Below are 13,727 nucleotides of genomic sequence, written 5' to 3' on the forward strand. Positions count from 1 at the left end.
AGGCTGCTGCCTGGAAGGAAATGTGTCCCTCAATCTACATGAATCTGTTGAGTGAGGTCATCTGAGGATATGCAGCGCCGTGTTATCAGTATGCTGATAATACCCAACCCGTCTCCCTTTCATCAAATTCAGGTGAAACTCTGTAAGCACTGGACCAGTGCCTGGAATCAGTAATGGATTGGATAAGGGCCAATAAACAGAAGTTCAATCCAGACAAGACAGAACTACTGTCAATGGTAGATCATCTGACCTGGAAGGTGGATGGTGGCATTCAACCTGTTCTGGATGGGATTATGACTCCCTCTGAAGGATCAGGTTCACAGTCTGGGGGTATTATTATTAGATCCAACCTTGTATTGGGAGGCCCAAGTGGTTCTCAGGCTATGAAGCATCTCTCAACAGGTTAGGCTGGTACACCAGCTGTGGCTACTTCTGACTAGATAGAAATAGCTTGGTCACAGTTATCCATGCTCTGGTCCTGCTGGGGCTATTGCAATGTTCTGTACACACAGCTGCCTTTGAAGACTGTCTGGAAACCTTAGGTGGTTCAAAACATCGTGGCTGCATTTCTGACTGGGACTGGGAATATGGATCATATATCATCAGTTTTGAAACAACCACTTTGGCTCCCAGTCTGGTTTTGAGCACATATCCTTATTGATTGGTTTTAACATTTGATGTCATTTAAAGTCTGTGACTGGGGTATCTTAAGGGCCAAAGTTTCCCACTTGAATCTGCCTAGGTATTATGATCACCTCCAGAGGCCCTTCTCTGGCTCCATCCACTACCAGAGATGAGGCAGGTGGTGACCTGAGACAGGGCCTTTTTGGTTGTGGTGTCCCATCTCTAACATTTGCTCCCCTGAGAGGTTTGCCTGGAGCTGAGTCTGTTCCCTTTTCGTGTGTGTTAGGTGAAAACTGTTGTTCTCCTGGGAACCCTTGTGAGCTGGAGTCACATGCCTTAAATAAGCAAGATAAAACAAGGCAGTGTTGTTATTCCTATATTAGGAAATGAAGAACAGAAACTGAGAGATGGTAGGCTGCCTAAAACCACCTTATGCTGAAATGAGCTTTGAACTGAGAACTTCATGGTTTGCTCTTAAACTGAACTATGATGCACACAAATATGGGACTGAGTGCTAGTGATTTTTTTCTTTACTCAAAACTGTCAGATAGCCTGGGGAGCAGGCAGTCCCCACAAGACTGGAAATCATCAGAGGCCTACACTTACCCCTTTATTTCAGAGGCAGCATGGTAAGTATGCTACTCCAGAGTAGGAGATCGGGCCACTCTGCTTATCTCTCCCCGAATATAACCAAAGCATGCATAACAGTGGTCAGATTCCGTTTTCTAGTTCAGCTAGCACAGGGATGTCCAACCGGTCAATCGCGATCTACAGGTCATTTGTTCCTGGTCAACTTTGGGTTTGACTCCCCAATAAAAGCTGAACAACTTTGGTTAATCCAGTGAGTAGATCATTGCCAGTGTTTTTATAGTGGGAGTAGATCACAGTCTCTTGGAAGTTGGACATCCCTGAACTAGCACATCATCTGAATGGGGTTTCTCCCCATCCAAAACTGGGGAGAAACACAGGTGTCACCTGAGTAATGCTGAATCCAGCAGGATTCCCAAGCCCCTCTCATACAGTCCCATGCAAGATAGGTCATGCACTCAGCTCTGAATTAGCTGTTCCACTGAACAAAAGTATCTCTGTGTTGACTTGATTCAGTTTCCATTGAGCAATGTAGAACCTGCTTCTGAGTAGACATGCAGAGAATCAAGCATTAGTCATTATGCAACAGTTCTCAGGAAAGGATTCAATGAGGAAGGGACAATAAATCTGAAACACATCAAAAACTGTATTAGAGAAATGCTATTTGTAGGAAGAGCTCAGTCCTATGCTTGCTAATTAACATTATCAACAAATTAGATAATTAGCAAATGCGTTAGAAATCAACAGAGGAAATGGATAAAAGGTTCTGGTCTGCTCTTAAACATGGCATTACAAACAGCCTTAATGGGGTTTTTTTCTCCTCATACCTTTGGGATTTATTATGCTTATTTATTAAACTTATTAGAATGTGACCTGAATTAGGCCAAAAAAATACCTGGCCTAGTTTTATCCGTTTTGTTTTTCAGCACAGGGCACAGGAAACAGGGATTTCTTGGAAGGGGAGAGAGGGGAGCCTCCTGAATCTACCTCTGACAGATGTTACAATGTTGGCAGATGAGGATTTCTTTCAATCCCCCTACAGAGAGATGTAGATGGAAGTGCAACCTTCAGCCTACATAGACATCTTTACAACCAAAGGCAGAATAACAGCCTCCTCCCCTCCCTGCCACACTACAGGAAGCTGCATCCCCAGCCCCTTGCCTAAGAGCAAATGCCTAATCTGCAATTCTCCTGCTCTCCAAGTCTCCTGTCTCAACGACACAAAAGCAGGCTTGGGGCCCTGAGAACCCTTCCCTTCCTTCATTTCCTTTGAGCTACTTCTGGAAAACAGTATGCATGTTCAAGCCTGTCTTTGCATGTTCTCTGTGTTACACACATGTGGCAACTTCCACATCTCAGTGATGTCAGCGACAAAATTTCTTGTTGATTTTAGAAGCTTGTAAGCTTATTGATTTATTTCCCTTGTATCCAGCTCCAACTCAGATCAACTTGCACCTGGTTGCCAGGGCACTCTCCCATCCCAGCAGCTTACAAAGCTAGACCTGTTCAGTTTTCAACAGTGGAATTGCAACTGATGCTTTCAGACCATCGTCTGCACTGTCTGGTTCCATGGGTTAATTTCATGGGTTGCTCACCTGCTTTAGGTAACAAAATGTAAATCTCAGCCATGTGATTGGTCCAGTGGTTGCAACAGTATGGTCATTCTTCGCCCCCTTTTGACCTTTGACTAGGAAGTCTAGAGCAAAAAATATGTGTGTGTGTGTGCTCTAATTTACAGCAAATGCAATCTGTTTTAACTGTCCTGCTGCACAGCATTTCCCTGTCCCCCAATCACAGAGAAGAGTGCCCTCTTCTGGATGGATGGTATCACAGCATTTGACATCTTTATTTCAACTGCATTTGTTTTTGTCTTTGCTTTGTGGTTTATGGGCCATTAAATTAATAAAACACTTTAAAATTTAGTATAAGAATATAGGCTTCCTGTAGTATCAAACAATGGGGAAATGATGAATAAATAATCAGACAGAGTGATATAGCTTTTCTGATATAACTGGAAAATGAATTTAAAATGCAGTGGGTTGGATTCAGAATTCAGCATGCCTGGTGCAAACTGACAAATTCCAGCACAGATCACCTTATAGCCTTTCATGCCTATAAAGCCAAACGTTTTGCTTAAAATACAGAGTCCGTAAAGGGGGGGGATGATATAATCGCTTTAACCACTTATAAAGCAGTTTAAAAATATGCCATGTTACTGTCTAAAGCCAGAATCCTGTCCCGTTTCTCTCACTGCAGCCTGAGTATGTGGCCAGGTGTTCTTGAGGAAGGGCCACTTTCCTTGCACCATGTTTAGGGATAATGTAATGATTGCATGTCATCATATGCAATCCCATCCACGTTTTTCAGAATTTCTGATAGTCAACACACTTTCAGTGTCTCACTATAGCATATTTTAAAAGTTTTATCTGTTTCCTTATTTTTGTTCATGTTTCTTGCTGTACACTGCCCCAAAATCTCATACAATAAAAGATGGTAAAATAGGGGTGTGTGTGGGTGTACACGCATGGCTCCCTCCAACAGCAATCTCATGCTCTGAGTGACGACGACTATGCGGCCAAAACGGGGCCACTGAGAAAGAAGTGGGAGGTTATGTGGGAAAATCCGGAAGTCGGCAGAAGGACAACTTTAAAAGCAAACAAACCCCTAGGGGCTTATAAACAGCCTCATGAGGACTGAGCATGCTCAGTAGCCAAGGTATATTGAGTGTCGTGGCCTAGGGTGGGGAGAAGGAATGAAGCATGCAGAATTAAAGCAGGTTTAATTTTTGCTTAATCTTGACTCTTTTGTTGCAGGTCCCAACTTTTCTCTCTATATAACCGCGGGGTCATCCGCGGCCTGTTCACACGTGTAGATAATGAGACTTACAAGAGTGAATAGTCTATTCAGGCGGGCTCCTTTCGTAAGCAAGGACTCCCTTGGATCATCCCCGGACCGGGATCTTGCAGCGGTATACCCTGCTCTGCAAAGCGTCCCCCTAACGGAGCCGTGTTCAGACGACGCTGCTGAATGACTAATATAACGGAGAGGGGGGTGCCTGTCTGTCTTTCGCCCTGCCGCGGAGGGAAGGGATCCCGCAGCAGCTGCCAAGCCGGGGAGGGAGCCTCCAGAGCCCGCAGAGTGACGTGGCCAGGAGAGTACACGACAAGCGACGACACATAGGGGTCTCCTGGGCATGCGCACTGAGGGAGGAGAAATATTGGGGAGGGGGCGATGCTCGGACGTCTCATGCCAACGAAGCTCGTATGGAGCCATCCTCGCCCAGGTTCTTGCACGCCGGCTGGCTGCCGCCTGGGAATTCAATGGAATCCGTAAAAAAGGGTGATCGCCCCCCAAATCACGCGCCCCTTAAGTTGTGCTGGGGAAGGGGGTGAAATCCAGCCTCACAGAGAGAAGAATGAAGAGAAGATGCTTAGAAAAGGGGAGACCACCCTGCTAACGATCCACTTCCCCACCAAGGGGTTGCCCTTGTAGCCGCGTGGGGCGGGGGGAGGTGGGCAAAGGATGCCTCGGCTTGGGCTGCCTCTGCCCGGCTCGCAGCAGCCTCCGCCTCCCGCCCAGGCTGTGAATGCCGAGGATTTCCCTCCCGTGGCAGGGATTCCTCCGCCGCCGCGGCCCCCGCGCGCGGAGGGGGCGGGGGGGCTGGGCTGCTGATTCCGCGTCTCTCTGCAGCACTAGCCTAATTCCAGCACAGGAGCCTCTCTCCAGCTCCCAGCTCCGAGCCGAGTCTCCGAGGACTGCGGGGGAAGCACTTGCAGAGGCGGCCGCGCAGGCTCAGTGAGATCTCACTGCGTCTCAGGTTCTCTCGCTGGGCAGATGCCAAGAAAAGGGGGGGGGAAGGAAGCGGGGGAGAGAGAGCCAAAAGAAAAAACCCGAAAGCCTGGGAAGCATCAGGGGCTTCTCCTTGGCACCGAGGAATCCCTGGGCTGCCTGCGCTGGGGAGTGGGGCGAATCCCACCTGCTGCTGCCAAGCAGCCTGTTTTGCAGGGCCAGCCAGCTGCGAAGGAGACGCTCCGTCGCAGCTGGCCCTGGGCGCCAGGGGGCAGCACTGAGCCGTCTGCTTTGCAACTCCCCGAGATTCCCCTGCATTTCGCATCATCAGGAAATTCCCTTTGACGAGATGCCTCTGCAGCCTTCTGCAGTGTGCGCGCCCGGGGTGCTTGGCGCTGGCACAATCTCTACTTTCTGTTTCCCTCCAACCTCCCGCCCCCAAACCAGCCAAGCAGATTACAAGGGTAGCCCATGCTGGACGAAGCGCCCGGCTCGGCCTGGAGGAACAAAGGGCACCCCCAAAACTGGCCCCAGAGGAAACAATTGTTTAGCTCGCTGAATATATATGCAAACATCGCGAAGGCCTTGCAGCTTCAAGTTGGTGAAAACGAATCCTTGCATTCGCCTTGGAAATGGGGGGGGGGGGGAGCAAGACCAAAATAAATTGAGGCGGCTCGACCACTTCTCTAAGAGGTCAATTGGGGAAATGAACGCTTGAGGTGAGAATGGGCGCGTGCGAAGTGTCTCTGGCAAGCTGCATTCCCCAGCAAGAAGAAGGTGCAGCAGTGCTACGTGGTCTCAGTGGTTGCCTTGCCTCCGCCATATAGCGCTTATCCGCACAAGGCAGGCTGTCAGCAGCAGCAGCAGCCTCCCCGAAATGTATCGAGAGGAAACACGTGCACGCTACAGCCGTAATGCAATAGGAAAGCATAAAAAGGGAGAAGCCCCAATTCTGGAAAACACCTCAAGGAGCATGCCGATCCACCTAAAATGCATATACAAGATCACATCCGTGTGCATATGCATATCACTAATTTTGGAATCAGAATTATTGCCCGGTTCCGATTGCACCCAGGTCCTCGCAGTGACCTAACTTCGCCCATATGCACGTATTGACAAGAAAGGAGGAAAAATCCATCCTTTCGCCCTCGCCTGCCCTGATTCTCGTTTAAAGCGCGACTAATCCGCTTTAGCGGAGTTCTAGAATGCACGCTTCAAACTTGGGAAGCTATTCCCGGAGGAAGTTCGACGGACGCCCTCTGGCGGCGGGTGCGCTTCTCCGGCGCTGCTTATTGGCTCTGCCCGCTGCACTTGCCGCCGGCTTTTCAATCTCCCGCGCGCCCCCTGGCGACCAGGGGCCCGAAGGGCTGCTCCTCGACTCGGACCCCGCCGATGCGGAGTTGCCGGGAGCGCCGATCCGGCGGCTCCGCAGCGCCTGGCCCCACAGGGCAGCAGGGAGACCAAGGGCTCCTCCGCGGCTCTCCCAGCTCCTCCTCCCCCTCCCTCCTCGCCGGTCTCTCCTCGCCTCCCGCCCCTGCCGGAATTGCCAAATAAGGAACAGGAAGGCTCGTGCCGGAACAGGGCCTTTTAAGGGCATAGCCTTATATGGACTCTGCGTCCGGGGGCTTCCGGGGGCCGCGGCGGAGACTGCAAAGCGGGGACCCCGCGGGGAGGGGCGTCCGAAGGCTCCGGCTCCGAGGCCCGTGCCGAGGGACGGGGTCCCAAGGGGCCCAAGCGGCCCAGGCAGGCCGCGGGACTCCCGCCTCGGGCCCGGCCGCAGCCCCCCTTCTCGGCTTCCCCCAGTGTCAGGCTCTGACGCCAGGCGGGGTCCTCGCGCCCGGGAGCCATATAAGGGCTTCCTGCCTTCCATATTTGGACATGTACGTCAGGAAAGGGGCGGTGCGGGGCCGATGAGACCCGATATATAGAGGCTGCTCCGGGGCGGGCGGGGAGCCGAGAGCTTCTAGCGAATCGAGCCAGGGGGAGCCCCAGGCAGGGCGGGCGGGGGAAGGGAACGCAGCGCCTCCCGCGGGCACAGCCAGGGGGAACCCCAGGCCAGCGCCCACCGCGTCGACCCCCGCTCCTCTCGCCGCCCCACGGGCGCCGTAGCCCCCGGCCCAGCGCCCCCCCTCCCGCCCCCATGGCCGCGGCCAAGGCCGAGATGCAGCTCCTGCCCTCGCTGCAGATGGCCGATCCCTTCGGCTCCTTCCCGCACTCGCCGCCCACCATGGACTCCAACTACCCCAAGCTCGAGGAGATCATGCTGCTGGCCGGAGCCGGCTCGCAGTTCCTCAGCCCCGGCGGCGGCAGCGAGAGCGGCGGCGCCGGAGGAGCAGGAGGCAACGGCAGCTTCAACCCCTCGGGCGAAGGCGGAGAGCAGTCCTACGAGCACCTCGCTGCAGGTAGGCAGAGGCACGTCCCGGGATGGGGGGGGCAGAGGGGCAGCCCTCCACCCCGTCGGGCAGGGGACTCCGCTAGCCTGAGCGCGCGCGGGGAGGGAGGGGGATCCTCCGACGTGCGTCACCCGCCCGGGCCAGGTAGCTCCGGCAGCTGGAGCCGCGCCAGGCGCTGCAAGATGTAGCGCTCCATCCTTCCTGAGCCCCGAGGGAAGGGGGGGGGGGAGTCCCCGAAGTGGGGCCGGCCAGGCAAGCGCGATGCCCCGAGATGATCAGCTAGCTGGGGGGAGGCAGCTGTGGCCCCGATGCCTGCCTGCTTGCCTTTGGGGTGGCGATGGACGGAGGAGGAGGAGGCGCTGTGGGGACTTACCTTGGGCCGCTCTTCTCTCGGCAGACACTTTCCCCGACATCTCTCTGAGCGGCGACAAGCCCTTGGCGGTGGAGACCAGCTACCCGAGCCAGACCACCCGCCTGCCGCCCATCACGTACACGGGTCGCTTCTCCTTGGAGCCGGCGCCTGGCAGCGGGGGCAGCACCCCTCTGTGGCCCGAGCCTCTCTTCAGCCTGGTCAGCGGCCTGGTGGGCATGGCCACCCCGCCCGCCACCTCCGCCGCGGCACCGCCGGCGTCGTCCGCCTCGCCGTCCATCCCGTCGTCGTCGTCCGCCTCGCCCAGCCCGGCGATGAGCTGCTCGGTGCAAGGCAGCGACTCGAGCCCCATCTACTCGGCGGCGCCCACCTTCCCCGCCCCTGGCGGGGCCGACCTCTTCCCGGAGCAGCCCTTCCCCAGCCCGTCGGGGGGCTCGCTGTCCTTCCCGCCGCCGGCTTACCCGACGGGCAAGAGCACCTTCCAGCTGCCCATCATCCCGGACTACCTCTTCCCGCAGCAGCAGCAGCCGGGGGGCGATCTGGGCCTGGGCTCGGCGGAGCAGAAGCCTTTCCCGAGCCCGCAGCCATCGCTGACGCCGCTGTCCACCATCAAAGCCTTTGCCACGCAGAGTAACGGGGGCGGCGGCGGCGGCTCTTCGGCGGAGCCCAAGAGCCTCCCGGGGTCGTACCAGGCGCAGCTGGTCAAGCCCAGCCGCATGCGCAAGTACCCCAACCGGCCCAGCAAGACCCCTCCCCACGAGCGGCCCTACGCCTGCCCCGTCGAGTCGTGCGACCGCCGCTTCTCGCGCTCCGACGAGCTGACGCGCCACATCCGCATCCACACGGGCCAGAAGCCCTTCCAGTGCCGCATCTGCATGCGCAACTTCAGCCGCAGCGACCACCTCACCACGCACATCCGCACCCACACGGGGGAGAAGCCCTTCGCCTGCGACATCTGCGGGCGCAAGTTCGCGCGCAGCGACGAGCGCAAGCGCCACACCAAGATCCACCTGCGCCAGAAGGACAAGAAGGCCGCCGACAAGGGACACGCCGTGGCGGCCGCCCCGACGGCACCTTCCGTGGCCGCCTCCCCGCTGGCGCCCTACTCCGCCTCGCCTGCCTCCTACCCGTCCCCCGCCTCCTCCTACCCCTCGCCGGGGCCGGCCTCCTACTCTCCCCCCGTGACGTCCTATGCCTCTCCCGTGACTTCATACGCCTCCCCCGTGACGTCGCCCTTCCCCTCCTTCCCCTCGCCTTCGGTGGCCACCAGCTACGCTTCCATGGCCTCGTCTACCTTCCAGAGCCAGGCAGCGGCCACCCCCTTCCCATCCCCGGGGGGCCTCGGCAGCCCCTTCGGCTCGCAAGTGACTTCTGCACTTTCTGACATGGCCTCCACTTTCTCGCCCAGGACAATCGAGATCTGCTGAGAGGAGAAAAGGGGGCGAGGGGGGGGGACACACACACAACCACCACCAAGGCTTTCGCTATGCCCACCCACCCCGTCTAGGTAGGGTGGGGTGCTGATAACGAATCTTCCTCTGGGACTTGGTGGAGGAACAGTGGACTCCCTCGCAAGCCAACCCGGCCCCCCAGCTTTCCAGCAGGCGGGGGGTGGGCTGGGGTTGGGACTTATCTTTCAACTTCAACTGCCTGAAGACACAAGCTCCCGGACACCGGAGTTCCTCTCCACTTCTGTTCTGCATGGACGAGAGAGGTCTTTTTTCTTCCACGATGATTTCCCCCCAGCCCGCAATTCATTCCTTAGGGGGGAGCAATGGGACTTTGGGGAAAAAATCCATGCATAGACAATGTAATATTGTATTATGTGCCATGGCTTTGCTTTCCTTCTGGGTTCTTGACGTGAACAACCTCTTTGCATATTCATATTGCGTTCTTTGGAGTACGGAGGGCCATCTCTCTCGCGCTCTTTTTTGTATAAATGGTAATTTTTCGCTCTTTTCGTGACGACAAAGCTGTACTGGGTTTTACAACTTGTTTTGGGGGGTGGGGTGGGGGTGGGAGGAAACAAACAAACAAAAAAAGCAGCACTTAACTATGTATTTGAGCATGTCAACAGAGTGTGATGTTCTTTGTAAATATCACCTAGAGGATGAAACACCCTCGCGTGGCGAAAAGTTTTTGTTTGGTTTGATTTGTTGTTTTTCCTTTTGAGAACAAAAAACAAAACGCGTCCCAAGTCTTGGTGCCTTGTTGTGAAGCCCTGCTGACGTCATGCAACTCTGCGATTGGATGCTTTGCATCTAGCCTTAAGGTGAAAAAAGGGAAAGTGGGGGGGAAGGGGACTCTGAGGCTCGAAAACACACACAGGAAAAAGGGGAAAGGAGCCGGGAGACAGAATGTAAGCAAAAAAGCAAAACAAAGCAAAACAAAACCCCGAACTTCTCAAAAAGTCTATTTTTGTTACAGAAGTGTAAAATTTATAAATATATTCAGCAGTTGGAATGTTGTAGTTACCTACTGAGTAGGCGGCAATTTTTTGTATGTTATGAACATGCGGTTCATTATTTTTGTGGTTTAATTTTTGACTTTGTACTTGTGTTTGTTTAAACAAAAGTGACTGTTTGGCTTATAAACACATTGAATGCGCTTTACTGCCAATGGGATATTTGGTGTACAATACCCTCTGGAAAAGTCAATAAAAAATATCGAGAGACCAGCAGTCCGGCTTGCTCCTTCCTTCCTTCCTTCCTTCCTTCCCTATAGGCTTCCAGGGCTCTGGCCCGGCAACTCTCCTTTCACTCACTCCAGCTCTGGCCCTTTCCTGTACCTGCAGCCCAGCCCGACGGCTGGGCCTCGTCCCGCACCAGTAGGAATCTCTGCCCTCGTGGTGGGAAGTGATCTCTGGGTTTCTCTCTAAGGGGAGAATAAGATACCCAAGTTCTCTACGACCCAGTTGTCATGCTTATGCGTGCGGCTGATGTCTCTATTCGCCCTTCATGCAATGCAGAGGTTTGTTCCACGCTGAACGACGCCGCCTTGCTCTCCCAGACCTAAAACGCCAACTAGCCCTCCCTTCCCCTTCCCACTGGGCATTGGGGGGGCGACCCTCGCCAAGGTTGGAGGGGAGAGGACTCTGCCCCCCCGGATCTGCCAGGTCTGTGCCGAGCAGCTCGTCGTCGGAAGTGTCTGCACGTCTCTGCGGTGCCTAAGAGCACAGCTGAGTCCACCGCCAGCGCCCTCCGTTAGCTTAAACCCGACGGCTCTTTATTTCGCTGATGGAGGCGTGTTTGCTGCAGAGACGGTGGCGAGGGGATCGCATGCCCCCAGGCAGGTGACCCTAGACGGATAACGCTGGAGGCATCCCGGTGGGAGGGGGAAGCCTGCCAGGCACTTGGCTTAGATGGGGCAGGCGGGATGTGGGGCTCCTAATCCCCGTGGTCCGAGGTCCCAGGCAGCTGTGAGTCCCTCAAGCCCCTAGATAACAGCTCTTCTGCCAGGGAGCTAAAGAACTGACCTCCTTCCAGCCTCCCCCATTATAAGGGTGGTGGGGATGGATCCTATTCCCACTCTATAGCAGGGCTGAGCTGCGGGTCCCAAGATCAGGACCAGACTAAGTAAAGCCGAGAGAGAGACCCTCTACGGAGGCACCTTGGCCAAACCCCGCTGCCTCCGTTAGCTGCTCACACCACAGCTACTAAGCCCGCTCTGCTCGCTCCCTTGGCAGAGCACATGCAGTCTCTCTCTCCCGCTTCAAACATTGCCCTAAGGCAGGAGTGGCGGCATGCAGAGAGACCCATCCAGAATCGGGGCTGCGAATTGGTTCTCTCGCTTGGCTCTTGGCTTCTCTAGCCAGGTTCAAATGGCTGAGGAGCTCATTCTAGGATGTTGGACCCTACCTTGACTGTTCTGAAGGGCCAATTCCTTTTCAATCTCGAAATGTTGCTTATCATCCCGGAGCCTCCCTCCTGCTCCGGTTTATACGCAAGTAAGTCCCATCGTGGGGTTTATTCCCTGGCAAACGGGTGTAGGGTTGTAGCTCTCGATCGCATGTTTACGCAGGAGTAAGTCCTTCAACAGGGGCTCAGTCCTGGCTCAGCGGCCACAGTATTGCAGCCTGCGTCGTCTCCGGCACAGCAGTAGGTCACTATAGTTCCCATTTTACAGATGAAGAACTGAGGCTGGAAGTTATATAATGACGGAAGTGAGCCGTGAAGCTATACTGCAGTGAGGAGAGCTGCTAGAGAGAAGGTCCCCCTGCTTCTTACCAGCGCAGGTTTAATATACTCAGAAGCAGAGGTTTAGCAGAGACTCCCTCATTCTCCAGTCCTGGAATACTTGCGCTCTCTTCAGGGTTGCCAACTTTTTTCTGGATAGGTCCCAGTGCAGGACAGGCAGAAACCTCACAGGTGCTGTATCTCGCAGCGTGGTGATAAGAGTGGTAGGAAAGCGCCACCCGATACATTTCTGCCTGTTCTGAAGCTGTAAACAGTTCAGGAAGTTGTGACAGAAAAACAGCTGGAAATTATACTATCTCTGGGTGGGCCCTTTCTCACCTCCCCTTTCTCAGAGCCTAAGACGAGACAGGGCTCAGCCTCAGAACTTGTTCTGAGTGTCTACATCATTCTGAAAACCCTGCACCAAGCAGGGGCAGCCTGCACGGCTCTGGGGCTTGTGGAATCATGAAAAATAGCCTTCCTGTGCACATGTGCAGAGTGCATTCGCGCCCATCTGGTGTCTGTCTCCAGTCTTTAGGGCATTTCGCTTATGTGAGGGGGGGACTTGGGGGCGGAAGGGACATTACTTCCGGACAGCTTGATCTCCTCCCCCGCCGTTCAGAAACCGGGCGCTGCCCCCACAGGCCAGTGGTAGCCAAGGCACTAGGATGATGGACTGCAACTCTTATCATCCCTTGCTTGGTGGGGGGGGGGGACTATCGGAGTGGGGAGTCCAGCAAAATCTAGAGGGCTCCGAGTTGGCTACCTCTGCCCTAGGCTGCGGGGTAAGTCAAACTGAGTATCTGTATCCTACCCCCTAAACAGTATCTAGAAGTTTGCATTCCGACTTTCATATCCGGCATTTTTCTACGAAGCAAACGGGATTTATGCATCTGATTTCAAAGAGGATCTTGTTTTTGACTCTGGCTGCTTGCGCTGCCCAGGAAAGATGAGGAAATTCTAATAGGGAGGGCTGGGAGGAGACGCCCAGCTCCTAATAATCTGCAATGCATTGGGAAGTAAGGAAAACTCCTTCGTCCAGCATCCCTTGAAAAAGAAGCCGCGAGGCTGTCCGCGCCGTCGAACAGACGGGACTTTGATTCCACTCCCGCACCATATACTGTATTAGTTCCGCACCACCCAGTCTCTTATTTCTGAAATGGCAGCAGCCGGCTGATACTGAGCCCCCCTTGTCCCTCCCCCGCCAGCAAGCTCAACCCACCCAGTTAAGTCTGCTGCCCGACTTGGCATCCCGCTGTCTTTTCTTTCGACGGGGGCAGAAATGATGGCTTTGCTCCAAAGCCGCTCCTCCCGCCGAGGAGGCGCTATTCTGAGGCTACCCAGAGGGCAGGGCTTGGGCTTTTTGGATCTTGCGCGGGGCGGGGAGAGAAAGCTGGTTCTGAAATCCCACTCTGGCCGCTCCCGAACCAGACCCCCGCCCCCTGAGCCCCCTACGCCTCAAATGCAAGGAGAAAGGCAATGGGGCAAGCGTTTCCTTGCACGGAGATGCAGCGTGGCTTTGCCATTCCTGGAGGAAACCTGCCGCCCCAGAAGGTCGTCCCCCCAGTAGCTCTGGGCATTTGCAGCCTTTCAAATGGGAGTTCTCAGCCAACATATTCGGAAGTCGGTCGGGCACACAAGAACGGGGCTGGCTTTGAAAGAGAGGAGCTTAGCGCGGTGGTGTCAGCCTCGGTTCTTGGCCCGAGAACTGCAATATACTAAATCCTCATAATTCCATCGCGAGAGCGTCCTGAGAGCCAATCGAGGTTTTCTTTCTGCGCCGTTTCC

The 13,727-nt window shown here is 54.9% G+C and overlaps 1 protein-coding gene and 1 long non-coding RNA gene across 2 annotated transcripts; one reads left to right on the top strand and one right to left on the bottom strand.

The window, feature by feature from the left end:
- Positions 1 to 1,132: 1,132 nt before the first annotated feature.
- On the bottom strand, positions 1,133 to 5,157 carry LOC309526309. Its single transcript, XR_014216718.1, has 2 exons — positions 4,099 to 5,157; positions 1,133 to 2,908 (listed from the first exon to the last, which is right to left on the bottom strand). It is a non-coding gene; the product is annotated as an uncharacterized lncRNA (long non-coding RNA).
- A 1,803-nt stretch (positions 5,158 to 6,960) lies between these two features.
- On the top strand, positions 6,961 to 10,444 carry EGR1 (early growth response 1). Its single transcript, XM_082212052.1, has 2 exons — positions 6,961 to 7,403; positions 7,792 to 10,444. The coding sequence occupies exons 1-2, from the start codon at positions 7,142 to 7,144 to the stop codon at positions 9,189 to 9,191; spliced, it is 1,662 nt and encodes a 553-aa protein (XP_082068178.1). The 5' UTR covers positions 6,961 to 7,141; the 3' UTR covers positions 9,192 to 10,444.
- Positions 10,445 to 13,727: the final 3,283 nt, after the last annotated feature.

The sequence above is a fragment of the Podarcis vaucheri genome (genome assembly GCF_965113315.1).
Source record: "Podarcis vaucheri genome assembly, chromosome: 2".
In the NCBI taxonomy this organism is placed as follows: domain Eukaryota; kingdom Metazoa; phylum Chordata; class Lepidosauria; order Squamata; family Lacertidae; genus Podarcis; species Podarcis vaucheri.